Below are 18,839 nucleotides of genomic sequence, written 5' to 3'. Positions count from 1 at the left end.
ATGGTGCTGCAAGTGACGGTGAAATGTGTCCTCCTTACAATCTTGTCAAGTTTATTATTTCTCGGTACAAGTTATGGTGAGCCAGAAGTTACGATTCTTCAGGGTAACCTGCTGGGCACGACTATGACCACCAGAAACAATCGAAGCATTTCCGCTTTCCTCGGGATTCCGTATGGCCAGCCACCGATTGGAAATCTCAGGTTTGCCGAAAGAGCATATTCGTAAATTATGTACGAATGAAACAAACGATGTTGAAAGTTGGGTGTGGATTATCTGAGAGGAGAAGTTTAACGGCGGTCATTGAATACGATACTACATACGTGGTACGACATGAATTTTGGGTTGTGTCGCAAGTCGATAAGATAAACATGTAATTGAGTTGCCGATGACGCCATTTCATTGGATGGACTTTGAAACGTATCGTACGAAAGCGTTCCATTTCAGTTTTTTTCCTTTTTTTTTTAATTAGATTCTCAATTTTTTTGCTTATGTCAGATTCGCGAACCCCGTGGCAGCCGGAGCTTGGAACGGGACTCTGAATGCCACTAGAGATGGAAGCGTATGTCCCCAGGCGTTAGGCAGCATATCAGGCAACGAGGATTGTCTGTACCTCAACGTTTACACGCCACAGGTTGATAGACACAAAATTCTAAAATCAATATCACTTCATAGTGTGGTTTGAGCGAATCGAAAGTGCTTGACTAATTCGACTGATACAATTACAATACTCACGAGTCATTTTGAACTACATCAACGAACGGAACTGCACTCACCTAGAAAAAACAAGAAAAGAACACTAGTTAGATTGATTACCAAACGAATACATGAAAGTTATCTTCCACTGCAAGGGAGCTATGAAACTGATATTTCAATATTCTGCATCCACTAAGAATTAATTGATTTCGCACTGCATTTTCAAGCCAATATTTTTAACCTCTTATGACCTCAAATCTTCACAGCTTCCGGTGAACACAAGCACTCTGCTTCCAGTGATGGTTTGGATCCATGGAGGAGCTTTTTTACACGGCAGTTCAAGCTCTGCCACTTTCTCGCCAAACTACCTTTTGGATTCTAATATCGTGCTTGCCCTGCCGAACTATCGGATCGGGGCTTTAGGATTTCTGAGTACTGGCAACGAAGTGGCGGCTGGGAATTGGGGGCTGAAGGACCAGATCCTGGCTCTCAAGTGGGTGCAAAACAACATCGAATACTTTGGCGGTGATCCTGATCAAGTCACACTTTTTGGACAAAGTGCTGGAAGCGCTTCCGTTCATCTCTTGTCACTCTCGAAAGCGGCGGAAGGTGAAAACAGGTTTACTTTACTGTCTTGATTCAGATCAAGAGTCTTAAGCTCAACAAATCTCTTGTTAGGCTCTTTGAATACATCGGAAACATCCCCTCCTTCTTTCGAAATTCGAAATGACTAATTCAATATGGCGAAAAGGAAAACAGACGAATCATTCTATTTCTAATATCGATATGTTGGCCGACTCATCATTTTCAAGTGCGACGTGAATTTGACTTCTGATGGAAAAAAAGAAGAACAATAAAATGGCGTCACATTTGTGTAGTTTTCTTGACCGGTAACCATTACAGAGTACGTCACCTGAAATATTTTCACACACGTGCCAAAGTCGGCGGTCACATTGTTAGGCATTATGGAAGAACTCTATTCGGTAATTTATAATTAACTTACTGGCAATGACGGACATTCAAGAGTCAGTACAAATCACGATCTCGATCGTTCGTCAATTAAAAGTAAGATATTTCATGACATACAAAGCTATACATCAACCTGCGAATTACTGTCTCGAAACTTTACAACAACGCATGAGACGTATTATATTTCCACTTATGTAAGTGGAAATGCCCAAAATTATCCCTGTTTCTTACGTTTAAATAATAATTTCACCAATTACTGGTCTTACGTATTGACGATGCCTCAGTGACAATAGTCCGTTCACTTTGAACTGAAATAAGCGCTGAAAGTGCATCAATTTGGAACAATATTTTCCTTCACAAATCGTTTGGCGATGGGTGGCGGAGGGGGGAGGGAGATGTTAAATTCAATTATCGTCTTATCCTGTCCATTGTTTACTTTTACGCACGAACAATAAGAAACCAACTTGTAGGGAATAAAATTCCCTACAACTTGGGTGGTGATTTTTAATTCTAGGATAACTATTTTTATATTTATAACCGAAAAAAGTAGAGATGAAATCTAATTATTGCGTCGTCACGTTGATTGTCAACTTTCATGCATAAACGATGATCAAATCCCTCTAAGTTTGTTCATCATCGTTCATACGTAAAAGTCAATGATAAACGAGATAATGAGACCATTAAGTCCCATCCCCACTCCTGCAGGCCTAAATCGAGAAATATCAATCTTACGGAAAAATGGTAATTGCCCAAGTTGTAGAAAATAGAAATTGCTTCAAGATTGGTTTCTACCATTTCTAGCGTGAAGTTGAGAATGAACGAGTAACTTAACAACTAAGAAAATCCACATGTAAATTCAAGATGGCGATTGAAGGTAGAGGGATGGACTCCCAAAAATCTAGTTTTTTACTACAGATGACCCCCACCTTCCTAACGATGCGCGAAGGAAAATTTTTATTCTAAATTACCGCAATCATTCAAAATTCAGCAGTGACGGATCTGTAGGAAGATTCGGCTCTAGTGGCTCCATAGTATTTAACTTCGATCCACTGTAGATCTGTTATTTTTCCCACATCAAAACCGCGGCAATTTCTTCTCGAACAAGAGGAGCAGATAAGCCTCATCACTACAGAACGGATCTCAACGACACGAATCTTTTCGATCCACAGGACTGTTTCACAGATACATAACACAGAGTGGATCGGCTCTGTCGACTTGGGCCCATTTGCCCAGTGCAGGATACGCAAGCCGTGCTTTTCAGCTCGGTGGCTACGTTGGCTGTGACAACGACACCTCGAGTGCCTTGATCGAGTGTTTGCGGACCGTGAATGCCTCGGATATCGTCGCCTCAGCCTCACAATTCTACGTGTGGGAGTCGGTCCCAGTTGTTGTGTGGGGCCCGACTGACGAGCCAGACATAGAAGGCGCTGTGCTCACCGACAGTCCTACGAACTTGTTGGCGAAGGGTGAATTCTGCGATTTGCCTTGGATGACAGGAATCGTCCGAGACGAAGGGATCTTAATGACCGGAAGTACGTACTCGATATTTCAAAGACACTACCCAATTACAAGTACCGAAATTTTAAGCTGATGACAATTTTTATTATCGAAAAATTCTTAGTTGTGATTATCATGCAGCTCATAGCGACTTCAATTTTGTTACTGTAATCAGAATGGCTATTACGTACTACCGTTCTTTTCTGATACAGTTACTCGTACTATCCATCCTTGTTATTTTCAACCCTAGAACGGCAACGGGGGGAGGGGGGAACACCGCACGCTATTTTAAATTTTCTGCCGCAAGAGAACAGCTTACCCCTTTTTCGGCATTTTAACTGATGTTTGGACCACTTTTTGGAACTTACGCAAAAAGTCTTTTGGAACACGAGATTCTTCATTAAAAACCGAACAAAATGAGACTATAAGACCCTTAATGATATGATGGACCCGAGAGATAGAGTTCACAAAATTGCGGCGTTTTCGACCCCCGTTAGTCGAATAGGTGAAAATAAAATGAGTTCACCGTTCTAGGGTCAAGATAGTTTGATGTTGATGCAACGATGAAGTGATATTAAGGTCTCTGTAGTGATGATAGGTTGTTCACTGAATTAAATTTTTCTTAATGTACTTTGAATTGAAATTCATTTCGTTTTTGCCTGCTTGAACAGCGTTCTATAGCGACGATGAAATGTTTTATGACTTTTTGGATAACTTCGATCTTGTGCTGCCCGAGATGTTGACCTGGAATTATCAGACAGACTCAGGAGCCGCTTGGGTCAAGGCTGTGAAGACGTTTTATTTCAACGACGATTTTACAACAAACTCAACTGAGGTGGGTAAAATCTTAACCCTCAAATTTTGTCATTCGGTCACGCGCCTTTAGATTCCAAGCCGGTGCGAATAGGAATTTGAAATTTTCCAACCGCTGTAGTTATGGCAACACAAACGATATTTTCTGCAGTGGTGTAATTTTCAGGCGAATTAATTAATCGTGTTAGAGATCAAAAGTAGCGATGTTTTCCTGTGAAAAATCATCGTTCTGAAAAAGTCTATATCGCCCAAAAGGTTCACGATCCTTCAAATCTGGTGTATCTACATGACACGTGAAATCTTATGAAATCATTCGAGGTCTCTGAAATTTCAATTACACGAAATTCCTGAAATTCCTGGAATCCTATGAAATCTTTCGCATTCGTCCGAAATCTACCCATAATTCTTTGAGATCGTATGATATCGTATATTCTTGGAATCCGGTGTAAAAACAACAAAACGATGGAGTGGTCAGCCCCCCAATCCCGCCAGTCACTAAAATGACACTATTGACTATATCTGACTATATGATTTGCCGTCAGCTGCTCACGAACCTAACTCGTCTCGTTGGCGACGCTATCTTCATCTATCCAACCTTGGACGGACTCCAACAGCAGCTTCCTCTGGCTGTGAATCCCCAGTATTTTTACTTGTTCAATTATCGAGGTACCTACAGCCTCGATGCGGCAGTACCCGACGCCGTCGTGCACACCGACGATGTCATCTACCTCTTTCCACTGACGTCGATCCTGGGAGGTGATAATTTGACCGACACTGATTTCGAAATGGTGGACAACATGGTGCAACTCTGGACATCATTCGCGATCAATGGGTGAGTTGTTCAGAATTCGAAATATCGTATCGAATTCAAAGCTGACGATGCCCTGACATTTCAGGACACCAACGGTTTTGGCTTCTGAAGAAAACGTCACATGGACTGAATACTCGACGATGGACAATTATCTACGAATAGGCAACCAGTCTGAAGTTATACTGTCGATGGAGTACTCTCTTTTTAAAGAGCGCATGGAGTTTTGGGCTAGTTTGGTTCATGCCGAAGCATCTACAGCTACCTTGACGAATACCTCGACCGGGATCTTGGTTCTTTTATTAATTTGCTCAAAGCTCATATAGGCGAGTTTGCGATCGCTAGTGTATAAAGCACTTCGTTTATCAACGATCGTGTTTAGTTATCAGTTCCTGGAACGTGTTTCATTGTTGTAAGGAACAAGGTTGGCATTAAGTTGATGCTTCCATTCGATTTTATCACGAAACAGTCATGCATTGAGTGTTTGTCAAATCCTTAGATTTATAACCTACGAGAACCTCTTCATACGTACTAAATATGCAAGTATTTTCGGGCGGTATGAAACGAAGCATCGATATCTGGTTGTGAATGTCTCCACATAATTCCAGTATCTATTCATTTTGTTTTTGTAACGAGACCTCAATAGTTCACTGTTTGCTGATACGTATCTCGTAAATGCTTGACGGAAGGCTATCTCGTGATACAATTAATGAAAAGTACCGATTTCGGGCCACGTTGAAGGGTTTTTTAATGTCTAGAAAATTAGTAACGTCAAATTCTTATGTGTCATTCGTAAAAATATACATTTAATATCTCCAGAGAATCATTTTAGAAATTAAAATATAACACACGCGCACACACACACACAAAATTTACATGGGTTCGGGACTTTAACACTTCGTGAGTTTGATATGGATCCTTTGAGGGTTAAATTAGTGAAAAAAGGCTCCTACAAAAAATTAATCGTCAGTCGGAAAATTCTTTTGTATACAATAACCTCAAAAAAAAGTGAAGATCAACTCTTTGGATTTCTTTACCCACCGATTTTGACGAATTCCAACAACACTCAAATCCATTCATGCAAATGCTATGTCGACGTTATTTTGTGTGAATAATCAATTGAGCGTAATCTTAAGTCACTATGATTGTTCACTTCAAAGTCATATCCAAAAAATGGAGAAAACTAGTTTTGTTTTTCCAGCTTTTGATCCTCCGATAGTCGATATGTCTTTTTCGAATTCGTTAGAAGCCAATTTGTAAAAAAAAAAAAAATTCTCAGCAACCAATTTTGAAACGGAAAATTTCTTAGTTTCAAAAATCATAAGAAATCGGAGACTAGTTCCTTTGTATTTTCGGCAAAAGTCGCATCGATTTTGAACAGTGCAATTTATGTACATAAGCTACGTTTACGTCATTTTGCGAGTGGAAACGAATGCACATTATTCTAAGTAACCGGAATCGTTCAAAAGTTACGTTCAATAATGTCCAAGCCTTGTCAAATATTCTCTGCTGTTGATCGAATGTCAATCTGATTGCATTTACCCAGTTCCCGTTTTTGCAGTTAATAGAAAAAATAATATTAAGTTATAAATCGACTCTGGCAGAAAAAGATATTAGACTCAACAGATTGCAGAAAGAAAAGAAAAAACACACGACTTAGCTCTTTTCATTTTGCCACAATCTTGAACAGATCTCGGAAAATGTTAAAACCAATTTCTTGATACGTCATATCGCGGTTATTATTCTCAAACCAGAAGAAAAAAAGAAACAAACACGTTTGCTCATAATTTCACCTTTCTGCAATCTGCAACGGTTTAGAACTTACAGCAGACGTACTGCAATTCAATATAAAATAGTAGTAAGGGGTCGTCCACATATTACGTCACGCACTGGCGGGGGCGGGGGGGGGGGTCTGGACAAAACGTTACTAACTGTGACATGGGGGGCCTAGGGGTTTCCCCAAGTATGACATCACACTTCAAAGTTATAAATTAAAAAAAAAAATTGTTTGTAGTATTTATCGACGCGAGGTAAGTAGTATTTAATATTTACTTATGCTTTGTGCCGATAGTTGCAGCGCTATTTTATTATCATGAGACACTTTAGAACCAGCCCTCTGACACTCACCTTTGCTCGTGTACTAAAAAATTGCACGCGTTTTGTCCTCGTTTTTTAGTTCCTCTACGTGGCGCTAGTAGACTTCTGACACGCTCGCTGCCCTCGCTGACCACACGCATGCTTGTCAGACAACTACTAGCGCCACTGGTGGTGAAGATTGGCGGCAGAATCGAGGGACATTTTGCGAACCACTTTTAGCAGCGTGTGTCAGGGGGCTGTTCCGAACTCAGCAAGTATTTTTGGAACAAGTAAATGTACGACGTAATCAATAATCAACAATTGGCAATAACCAATCAAATAAATCATTGACAGGGTCATTAAAGATCAATTGGTTATAGTACAAAACTATGGAACGGTAGGTTTTTATGCTCAACTTGATATATATGCTTATGGTGTTATGATAATTGGTTTTGGTGTATTGATGTGAACACCTTCAAATTGTGTATATATGTTCAAGTTTCTGAAAATGAACATACCTTATTTTTAATTTTTGTAAATCATTTTTTTTATTGAAAGTTTTTTTTAATTTATAAATTCTGATAAAATTTGTTTTCCGAATGAAATTTAAGGTTAACTGCAAATTTTACAATTCTTTCAATGCTACTTTATATTTTATTTTAATATATTGTAACGTGGCATTTTTGATGCCCGTTACAAGGAGCTCCTTGAACCCTGGGCGGAACCAAAAATTTAGGAATTTCCGAAATTGAGTCGCGAAGTTTTTGAAAAAGAGCGCCAGGACTAGAGTCACGCATCCGAAACTACGAGAGGGGACACATTAGCGAATAACGTAAGATATTTCAGGTTTTTTTTTTTGTTTTTTTTTATTTTTCGAGCTACAACGGCATCAGGCAAGAAGTCAACACCGAATTCGAGGAAATTGCGAAATGGCGGACTAGCAACAATTGCGAAGGAAGGATGTCGAGGCTGCGGAGGGGGAGCCGACGCAGATCCCCGCATCGCGGGAATCCAAGGTGGACGCGATTCCCGCTGGCGGCCGGCGCGCCGCAGCCTCTTCCCCTTCACCCCGCCAACAATTGACCAGCGAACTTGCGACGGACCGACTAGCGACGAGGGAGCACCACGCTCACCGCCAAGACGTCATGGAGCTGCGCGGAGGACGAGATTGCGAGCTAGCTTTAAGTTCTGTGCAGCGATGCTATCGAAGGTGCGCGTCGAGTTGCGCGATCGACGAAATCGATGACGGATCGATTATTGCGTATTCTTGTGGGTATGACGTCACGTGTGGGATGGCGTATCGAGATCCGTGTTGCGGCAGGTAGTAGGTTTTTGAAACCACTCTAGTTCTGGCGGTCGTGATTAGTAGTCACGTTTTGGGGGAGTTTCGCGAAGCAATGGAGTCGCCCAAAAATCGCGAGGGGAATGGAAAGGGGGTTGCATGGATGTAGAAGGTAAGCGCTGCTTCTATCCCCGCGATTGAATTTCGAGCATAATTGCGAAAAGGCTTGCCGAGTAACGGATAGCCGTTTTGGATTTGCGTTGTAGAGAAGTACTCGAAATTCTTTGGCCGATTCTTTTGCTTGATGACCGTAGCCTGAGTACGCGGGTTAGAGTAAAGTAAATTTTGAATTTATGAAAAAGTTGAGTAGAGTCACGGGTTTTAGTTGAATCTTTCTCGTTAGTGAAACCAAGTATAGCCGAATTTCGCCCTACCGGGTCGAGCCGCGTTATCGTTTTTTTTTTGTGTCACCTCTCGAGTAGGTCGGGAAATACCAAATTGGAGTGCTCGGATTAGCGGGTAACGTTTTGGGGGATTTTGACAAGAATTAAGTTCGGATGCGTTGCGATTGCGTGTAGTTTAGGTTACGTTTAGTTGCGCCTGCATTGAGTTCCGTACCCGTTAGTTAAGATAATGTAGATTGAGTTGAGTTACTCTGAGCTTGTGTTTAGTTGAAGTTAAATGTAGTGGTGTTTGCGCTTAGTTAAGTTTACGTTTAGTTAAGATAGTGTTTAGTCGAGGTTAGGTGATGTATAGTCGAAATTGCCGTTGCGTTGAGCAGCAGTTGAGACGAGAAGTTTGAGCGTTGCGTTTTAGTTGCGTTTAAAATATAGTAGCGTTTACGGATTCGTTTAGATTTAGGACAGCTCGCGGTAGCGTCGAAGCTCCGAGTCGGGTGAGATTTCGAGTGAGATTGAGGACGCCGTCTATTCGGTAGCCCGACGGCGCACCGTCGAATAATTAGTTTTAGTTTCGTTTCGAGCAATAATCGCCATGGAGAACAAATGGCGAATTTGCAAATTAAGACTTGCGTATGAGGATTTTGTGATCGTTGAGTGACGTTTTAGTTAGGGAGCCGCGAGCTCATTAGAGTAAGAAATAGAGTAGGCTACGTGTAATTTTCTGTTTAGTTTTAGACTCGCGATGAGCGATTTTTGGATTATATTTTTTTTTTGTTTTGTATCACCGCTATTGTGAAATATGAGGTTTTATTTTACTTTTGTTAAATAGCGTGTGTATTTCGAGTGTCTCTCTCTCTCTCCAAAAATTACCCCTCCCCTCTCCGCGGTACTGAGCTATCGGGCATATGCCCAAGGAATAGCGTATTAATGATTTCGAGGCGTGTTCATCACGCCAGGCGCCCAACAAAAACTTTGCGATATTGTTTTAGATCCAGGGTACATCGTGGACGCCGATTTATTGTGCACGCGGTAAGTTCTCGGTCATTTTCTCCGAGTGACCGAGGAGCGGGAAAAATCCACGTCACAATATACACAGAAAAATGAATGATGATCGAGGAGACCTTTATCAGCGACTTTTTAATGCTGTCAAAATGACATATCCCGACAAGTGAAAACTATTCATTCAAACAGAAACAAACTCAGTTTGGACAAGTATGAAATGTAGGGAGAAGAAAAACGGCGACAATTTCGTAACAATTGTTAACGAAGAAATTAGTTTTTCGAAAAGATAAGCTATAAAAAAAAAGTTGAACTCGCCGTTAATAAAATTTCTTACACCTCCCTCAAACGCTAAGAATCTACATATTAAAGGAATTGAAAATGATCTTCAGTTGCCAAGTACAAGTCCAATAGTAGCTAGTAAATCTTTGATGATTACCTCAACATCTAACAGAGATGTCGACAGTGAAAATAACGACAAACCGGGTTGTGATAATCCTGAACTCTCTCGACAAACTCCGGCTCAAGAACTGAATAAAGAAAATATTTCTCATCTTGAACGACAAATATCTGATATTACTAAAGCACAAGATGACAAAAAAAGACAAAACGCTGCAGTAAGACAAAAAAAACATCGACAAGAAAAAAAGCAAAAACTTCGTGAAATTTGTGAAAAGATTCCAGAAATTGCCAAGGAGTTAAAGATCAAAGAAAAGCCAGGTAAACCTCGACTCGAAGATGAGCAGCCAGAATTATTGACAGCTATTGCAGACATAGCAATTTTCGGAGGAGCTGTTGATGACCGCAGAAGAACTAATCTTATTAGAAGCTGTAAGGGATTAACGCAACTCACTGAGGAACTGAAAAAAGACGGTTTCAATGCAAGTCGGAGTGGTGTCTATTTACGTTTATTACTTCGTCGTTCTAATACTACGGAAGGTAGACGTCACATTACAACTGTGCCGGTAAAACTTTGTCGCTCTCAAGCTGATCAACATCGCAAGCATGATAACACGAACTTCTGCTTTAGCAGTATCCGTGATTTAGAAACAATAGCATCATTATTGGGACTGCAACAAGTGTGTTTCATATCACAAGGCGATAAAGCCCGTGTACCACTTGGTATCACTGCGGCTAAAAAGCAGGCTCCGATACTTATGCATGTTGAGTATCGTGTTACTCTTCCTGATCACGATTGGGTAGTCGCCGAGCGACATAAATTAGTTCCTTCGGTCTATGCTGGAATTATTATACAAACCAACGGTGAAGGAAGACCTGATGCTGTAAGTTACTCTGGACCCACTTCTGTAGCCATACGAAGTGGGAAACACAGTTCATCGTTACCTGAAAGTCACGCTAGTGATTTGAAACGTCTTCTTGATTTACCTGATTTTCAAATTATTACGAAGACACCAGAAGGGCTTATTAAACCAATTTTAATTCTTACAGTAGACAGTGGTCATGACGAAAACCCTCGTTATTCACGCGTCATAGCTAATGCAATAAATAATTTTAAAGAGTTAAATTTAGATGCTCTATTCATTGCTACGAATGCACCTGGGAGAAGTGCGTATAATAGAGTTGAACGTAGAATGGCTCCTCTTAGCAATGAACTTGCTGGTCTTCTTCTACCCTATGATCGTTTTGGGACTCACCTCAATAATCAAAATGAAACTGTTGATCTCGAGTTGGAAAAAAAAAAAAAATTTGGACATGCGGGAAAAATCTTAGCAGATATTTGGAGTTCCATGATTATCGACAATTATCCAGTAGTTGCTGAGTACAATGAACCTCATGATTATGAATCTGTAGAGTTACCAGATGCTAAATGGTATTATCAGCATGTGCGAGAAGCGCAATATGTTCTGCAAATCGTAAAATGTGACTCTATAGATTGCTGTGGGCCTAAACGAAGTAATCTATCAGACATTTTGCCTGAAAAATTTTCAGTACCACCTTATCCTATTCATCAAGACTCAGTTTAGTGCATACCAGAAACTAGCATTGAAACCAAAACATTTGCTCCCCTCTTAGTTCGATTAGCATTTAAAAAGCATCCTGAACCGAGAGAAATGAAAATGATACCATATGATTTATACTGCCCGTCTATTAAATCACAACTTGTCGGAAGATGCTTTGTAAAATGTGGTTTGTATCATGCTTCAATAAAATCAGCTGTGAAACATTGCAAAGAGTTCTATCAAACTCTATGTACAAATTATGTAAAAAAAATTCGACCAGTTCGAGTCGCAGCTCAATAAGCTCGAGAACTTATGTGTATTATTCAAAGCGATGTATGTAACCAGTTATTACTTATTACTAATATCTAAAATAACAAAATAAAACTAATTATAACAAGCCTTTTGATCATTATTTTGCAGAATGGAGATTTAGATGCTGAATAGCTCAATACTGATGATGTTAAGGTACAGACATCCAGTATACCTACCGAAAAAACTGATAATATAGGATTTCCTGTCATTGAGTCAATTACCGATTGGGCATCAAATCCGTGGACATCACAAGAATCATAATCGTCTTTTTTTTGTTACAGAACGTTTATTTGTGATTTAAATTTTAGAAAAAGATAGTTGATATAAAATGAGCTTTATAAGTGTTATTAAATTATATAATAATTGTTGCAATAATTTATAGAATAAACTAATCGAAAAATAAATACGAATTTTTAATGAACTGTACTTTACAGTTGGCATATCGACTAAAAAAAAAATAAGACAAGGGGGGGGGGGGGTGATTGTATAATGTGACATAATATTTGTAGGGGGGTTCATTTGAATGTGACCAAGTGTGACAGGGGGGAGGGAGGGTTAAAATATCGTGGAAAAAGGTGTGACGTAATATGTGGACGACCCCTAACATTGTAAATTATGCATTATACATTCATTTCTCATGAAGATGAAGTTAGTAACGTTGCTGTAACGAAATATTGAAATGAAAATTATCACCTGTTTCGCAACGGCTGAACAACTATGAAGGAGTTGAATTCACAAAATATAAGTTTGTTGATGCTGTATTACAGTTTACTAAAGGTCAGACATTTGAAAAGTTGCAGAATGAAGAATTATTCTGAAAGAGCATCTTTGCATTGCGAACTTCAACCTCATAATTTCTATTTTCTTTCATGTAATTCGTTACTTCCGGTATAAGGGCCCCGCTTTCCCCACCCTGACTACGGCACTGTGTTCCGTATCACAGTCTCTGTTGATATAGTTCAGTTTTTAATTTTGAGTGACATCTTTTATGATCCAGCGGTATTTTAGTCATTGCGATGATAAAGCCTCCAAGTAACGTACATAGACATTGATTATCGATTGCGTGATTTTTTTTATAGCCGTATGAATATGTATTGACCAGTATAAATACATGTGATTAAATTGCACATCAGCATGTATAAAAGGCGAGTTTCCTGTACGTTATCCTAAAAATATTTTCTGATCAGGTGAAACCGAGAATGATTCGTTTCGGCAAAATTTTATAAATGAACATTTATAAGAAGAATTATTGTGCATAAGATGCGCGATAAAAATGATGCAAATTATATATATTGTAACAACGGGGAAAAGTACGAATGGACTGAGAGAATCAATGGGTTCTCTGTGCGAATTAAGCGTACGCCGAGCCAAAGAAGTCTGACGAAACGAGGATTATTTGAGAAAGAAAGTGGATATATTTTGACACGAAGTTCTCTTTTTAAAGTCTAGAGACTGACTGTTTTTACAATAATATTTGTTGACGCAGCAACCCTATTCATTTTATGACACATGAAAGCTTACAGTTTAAGATGATTACTAGATCATTAGAAAGACGATAACACGGGTGGTTGATGATTTCACCCTTTATAACAATATCAATTACTAGAACTTTCATGATGTCGATAATATTCTGATCTCAATTTTGATTATAGCTTTACTAATAATAGCAATTTAAACGTAATTTTTCGATACTGCAGAAACCAGTACAATTCCTCCTTTTTAGTAATATGTGTAATTATAATAGATTTGATGGTCTTGAAACGAAATATAGTAATAAAAAATATGTACCATGTATAATTTTCATGCAATGTTTCTTTTAGTAAATTTTTGCTTATAAAATATAATGAAACACTAATGATAGCAGCAGTGCTTGTAAAAACAAGTTATAATATTGAAAAGTTTAAACAGTAAAATCATCAGAAAATCTATCCACTCAATAGTACAGCAAGACCGATTCCGGACATAGATTCTTACTACGGACACTTACTGACATCTTCCCAAGACTCAAATCCTTTTACGCGATGACGTCACAGCGATTGACACCTGCAGTATTGACCTGAAGGTCAAAATCACGCTGTCTTACCAACAATTTTATCTACCAAAGCTGAAATCACGCTGCCTTACCAGCAATTTGTATCGATCAAACGTCAAAATCACGCTGCTTTACCAACAATCCCGCTGTCATCCTCCCTTACCGACGGTCGACGTGTAGCGGAGACGCAAACCATTCTGTTTCATCATCCTACCAATCTCAGGAATGTTCTGCTTAACCTTGAGCGGCTTTCAGTGCGAAATCAACCATCCATAAATCCGGACATAATGGTTGTGAGAATTGTTTTTGCCAAACCGGATGCTGGTGTGATATCAACCACCCCGCATTATACTCTCACATAACGTTCCTTCTCCAAGCACTGTTTGGGAAGCCAAAGTCCAGTGTAATACCAACCTCGTGATATTCTACAATTAATAGTTTGAAGAATTGTTTTCGTCAACCTGGAAGCTGTGGTGTGTTATCAACTAGTCAAGCACAAAGTTCAAACCTCAAGACCTGCGGAGTTGAGCTATGGAATGCAAAACATGATAAGCTAGTTCAAGACCCACATACGTACAGCTCGCCCCATAAAAAAAGATTTTCATCACATTTAACGATCATTCAAGTTTCAACTTGTCACGCGCACGTGAGAAGTAAGCAAGCTGAAGATAGAATCCGAAAAATGTTTGAAATCAATATCAATATCATGGAATCTGCGTACAAAATCTTGGATAAATCCAAATCTTGAATCAAATTAACGAATTTCATTCAACAACAGTATGTCATCTTCGCAAAAAACCGTTCACGCTCGAAGACGTGAAACACCCTCATTACTTACATTTCACAGGAAAGTAGCGCGGTGCTGCACATCAAGGCTGTAATCTAAATTATCAAAACTCACATAGTGTTCTAGTGATATTCCACAATCTGTTAGGTTACAATTCGAATTTTCTAATTAAAGCATTGGCCACATTTTTGAGAGTACTGTTCAGCTTCTGCCCGTTAAAAAAGAAAAGTATATTTCGTTCACAAAATTCGTTCAAGGGACGGACGTAAAATTGCGATTTATAGATTCGTTCCATTTCATGATCAGCAGCCTTGAAAAATTAACAACGTATCTGAATAATAATCAAAAAACAACTATACATAAATTTTGCATTAGCTCGAATAAATTTCAGTTAGTAACCAAGAAAGGTGTTTTTTCATATGAGTACATGGATGATTGTGTCACGTGCGGAGCGGTCTCGGACGCGACGACTTCAACCCTCTTGATCTCTCAGAGGTTTATATTTAATTTTTGGTGGATTCGGAGGTGAACGTCCTCTACAGGGCGTTCCGTGTGAAATGGATTGGAGGATTTCGATATTAATTTAGGAATGTTTTGTATAGAATCAAAATGTTTAATGAAAAGAAAAGATAGCAAGAGAAATGGGAGACGGGGAAGCTTACAATATTCCTTATCTTAATGGTTACTCTCTCTCTCTCTCGCACTTACTCTTCGGTGGTTCAGCCCTCAATTCGCAGAACAGCTCACACTTTCACACTCACATTCGATTAAGACTACACAACTTGATTAAGTTCGTGGCACAACTTCTTACACTTAAAGTCTAACTTCGAAGACTAACGTCGCGACGCGAGACGCTTGGATGACCGCGTGTAGATTTAAAGGAATGCTCTCTCTAATCGTCAGAGACCCAAGACTTATAACTCTATACTCGACAGCTTTGAAGGAGCCTGTTTCCGTTGATGTTGGTTTGATCCTGTCTCTAACGGGACTGTCTTCGCTCGCTCGTCCGACACCCCTTGGAACGTCGGGCGGCGAGCGAGCTTTTCGCTGACTTTGCAATTTCGAACAAAGGCTCGCCTCGCAACGGTCATCCTCGAAGCGCGTGATTTCGCGCTCGCCTCATCCCGGTGTTGATTACACCCGGGATCTGGCGGGCGCGAAGACGCTGACGTTGCTGGCTGTCCAACTACGCCGTTGCGCTTGGCTATACCACGAACTGATTATAATAAAATATTTTGTATAGACTAACTAAACTATGCTTCCCTGTCTCTAAAGATAATAATAATGAAAAATGATATGATCGGTAATATATTACAATTTTGGGTAAATGTGCGGCGCTCGTGACAATTGGAAGAAGCTCGAGGACGTACACTTGGGGACAATGAATCTGAGACGGCTAATTCTTTACACTAGACAGTTATGTTGGCAACACAGTCAGCCGACCGCGAAACAAACTCAACTCAATAAACATAACGTCGAATCGTCGAAAATAACGTGTCAATCTAATAAGTCATTATCGCCGCACTATTCTAAGGTTAGATCCGACGGTCATGGGTTATGTTATGTTTATTGAGATTCAGTTTGTTTCGCGTTCAGCCCACTATGGCGCTGTAGGTTTCTCTGTGTTGCCAACACAACTGTCTAGTGTAAAAAATTAGCTGTCTCAGATTCATTATCCCCAAGTGTACATTCACCAACTTAAGAAAAATTTTATTCAAAATTGAACAACCACACGCATGTCAAGATTGGCAAACTTTCAATCTTAAAACGTTGGGGAAGTATTCAGACTTGTACTTGCAAACTGATGTTTTTCTGTTTACTGACATTTTTTAAAACTCTCGGCAAAATTGTAGGGCAACGTACAATCTGGACCCACTACATTATTACACTGGAGACTAATGGAACTCACGAATCAGACGTACATACCTGTAACTGTACTCAAGGTCAACACGGTGCGAGTTGAATGCAGCATCACCACGGGTGCCTACGGCAATGGACGTAAAGTACACACTATTCACGAGTTTTTTCCAACTATCCCATCAGGATATAAGATCGTGGAAGAGCCGTCGCACGTCGTTTACCTTCCAATCACCATCAAAACCATATATCACGTTCAACTTGGGTTAGTGGATCAAGACAGAGACCTAGTTAATTTTGAGACGTATTGATACCGTTCAGTATGCTATTGGGTTTCGCTGAAAATTACCGTAATTATCGCAAGATCGTTGTGAATGCCAAACACGAGTTAATTTGACAAGATCAAAAACTGATGTCAACACAATTCTGCAGTCAAGTGGAGGAATTCAAAATTGTGAGCAACGCAGTGGAATGCCTTGTGCCGGATTTGGAACTCACGGATCAGAGAAAAGTTAACGTGCTCAAGTTCATTGAGAAAGATCCGCCTACTTCGATAAGTTTCCACAATTGGGAATTATACGAATGTCCTTTACTTCCCACTACATCGAAACACGTTTGGACTGTGAAAATTTCCACTCAGCTTAAAAAACTTTGATATGTCATTTTGGCTTTCCAAACAAGTCGCAAGAGCAAGACCAACAAGAACGCAAGTCGTTTCGAGAGGGGGAGAAAAGTTGTTTAGTGACGCCAGCCCGTACATTTGCGCGCCAGATTTGTTATGGATCAAAAAACCCTTCGAACTTTCCTTCGATCCGGCCACAAAACATCTGGTTAACTTACGTTCAACCTAGGCCGGGTTTTTCCACGCATACCCACCGATCGGTCAGTCGACGATAACTCCTTGGAGCAACGCGAAGCCCGAGGTGAGATTTGTAAAGTCAAAAATAAATACATATATACTTGACAATAACTGAGCCGTTCATTTTAGCCTAACCACACCCTCCATCCACAGTTGGATTTCACTCTCCTTGAAAACATCACCATCAACGTTTCTATTCAAGCCACCTTACGAATGGGATTGTCTACACGTTAAATACAAAAGCTAAAATTCTTGGTTCCAACGTAATTTTCACGGTTTGCCTTGGAGCTGTGCAAATATACCATTCGAGAAAGTAGAATGGACAATACGAGCTGTGCAAAGCTCACAAGGCGTACGTGAAAGGAGTAGAAAAGAGAGATTGGCTGCTTAAAATTGTTCCCAAAGTACAAATCATCAATTTGCTGGACTTGGGCTGCCCATCGCTTCAAAGCATACAAAAAATTTCAACTGTGTCTGCACGATATGATGAGCATACAACACCTGACGCAAACTGTGCAGCTCAAAACGTCGTGTTATTTAAAAATTGGTTACTGAATCATCATGCTGTACGGAAGGCAACGCTAAGCGATTTACGTTACTGTACCGAAGCAACTACAAAAAGAACAATCCCTCATTCCAGGGGAAATTGGAGCAAACCATGAGTATCTGCACTAGGCAAATTATAAAGCATGCTGACGAGGAGAAAGCGGCAAGTTACCCATGAATTTAGTGCTGAAATTTGGTAAGCGTTTGGTGGGAAATGGTACTAAGTAAACTGTGAAATATTAGCTTTAGAACGCAGCCGTTCTTGAGATATTGCGGTTGGAACCTTTCGCAATCGCTTGCGTACCTTAAAATTTGGCGAAATAAAATATCTTAGCAAACAGACGAGCAGCGAGCGCGTCGGACTATCATCCGCGCTGATTCTTGATTTTCATGCTTGTTGACGAGTACAATGTTTCGGATGGTAATCGTTGTAAAAGCAATCAAAACTTTTGTACTGTCGGCACCAGAAGCATTGAATGAATGCTGCTTCATGTTCGGCACAGTTGTATTTCTTTTTCTTCGATTCCGTTGGCGCAGGGTATTCACGATTTTTTCCAAACCGACTCGGACTCCGCAGGTAGAGAATTGTTATTATTCTGCCGAAGTTGCATTATTATACAAAAGTAACTTGGGAATTACCCGTGTACTAACGTCAAATATGCAGCAAGTACTCGTGTTTGTAATTGATGAAGCAGGTTATTATGGCATATGTTTTTGATTCTAGCGAGTATTTAAGCAAACGAGATCCATTTGATTCGGTGCAAAAGTAGCGTACGTGCAAAAAATGTCGATTGTAAATACGTCCGAAGTGAATTGCGATAGAAGAAGGGGAAAAAATTCAATGCAGCCCGAGACTTGAACAAGAAGTCTCAGGGTATCCAAGAGATTCTGCAACGTTCCGACCGCAATATCACAGTAACGTCTGCATTTCTGAAGCTAATATTTTG

General features: G+C 39.9%; 1 protein-coding gene and 1 long non-coding RNA gene across 2 annotated transcripts in view; one reads left to right on the top strand and one right to left on the bottom strand.

Annotated features, from left to right (window-relative positions):
• LOC124212735 (juvenile hormone esterase-like) lies at positions 1 to 5,799 on the top strand. Its single transcript, XM_046613104.2, has 7 exons — positions 1 to 200; positions 496 to 631; positions 960 to 1,302; positions 2,832 to 3,194; positions 3,831 to 3,994; positions 4,515 to 4,804; positions 4,869 to 5,799. The coding sequence occupies exons 1-7, from the start codon at positions 1 to 3 to the stop codon at positions 5,104 to 5,106; spliced, it is 1,734 nt and encodes a 577-aa protein (XP_046469060.1). The 3' UTR covers positions 5,107 to 5,799.
• LOC138190429 (uncharacterized) overlaps positions 72 to 18,839 on the bottom strand; it is a 34,367-nt gene continuing 15,599 nt past the window's right edge. Inside the window, exons 3-4 of the long non-coding RNA XR_011176368.1 lie at positions 733 to 773; positions 72 to 649 (exon numbers count right to left, since the gene is read on the bottom strand). This is a non-coding gene — a long non-coding RNA (uncharacterized lncRNA). The remainder of the gene's footprint in view (positions 650 to 732; positions 774 to 18,839) is intronic.

This window comes from Neodiprion pinetum, chromosome 2 (assembly GCF_021155775.2).
Source record: "Neodiprion pinetum isolate iyNeoPine1 chromosome 2, iyNeoPine1.2, whole genome shotgun sequence".
Lineage (NCBI taxonomy): Eukaryota > Metazoa > Arthropoda > Insecta > Hymenoptera > Diprionidae > Neodiprion > Neodiprion pinetum.
The sequence above is the reverse complement of the archived record's forward strand: the minus strand, read 5'-3'. Positions and strand labels throughout refer to the sequence as shown.

Bases quoted from the DNA above. Each gene is read 5' to 3' on its own strand.
- LOC124212735 (XM_046613104.2), top strand. From the start codon at position 1: ATGGTGCTGCAAGTGACGGTGAAATGTGTCCTCCTTACAATCTTGTCA. The intron at 1,303-2,831 runs GTGAAAACAGGT...TTCGATCCACAG, and splicing joins ACTCTCGAAAGCGGCGGAAG to GACTGTTTCACAGATACATA. The intron at 4,805-4,868 runs GTGAGTTGTTCA...CTGACATTTCAG, and splicing joins ACATCATTCGCGATCAATGG to GACACCAACGGTTTTGGCTT.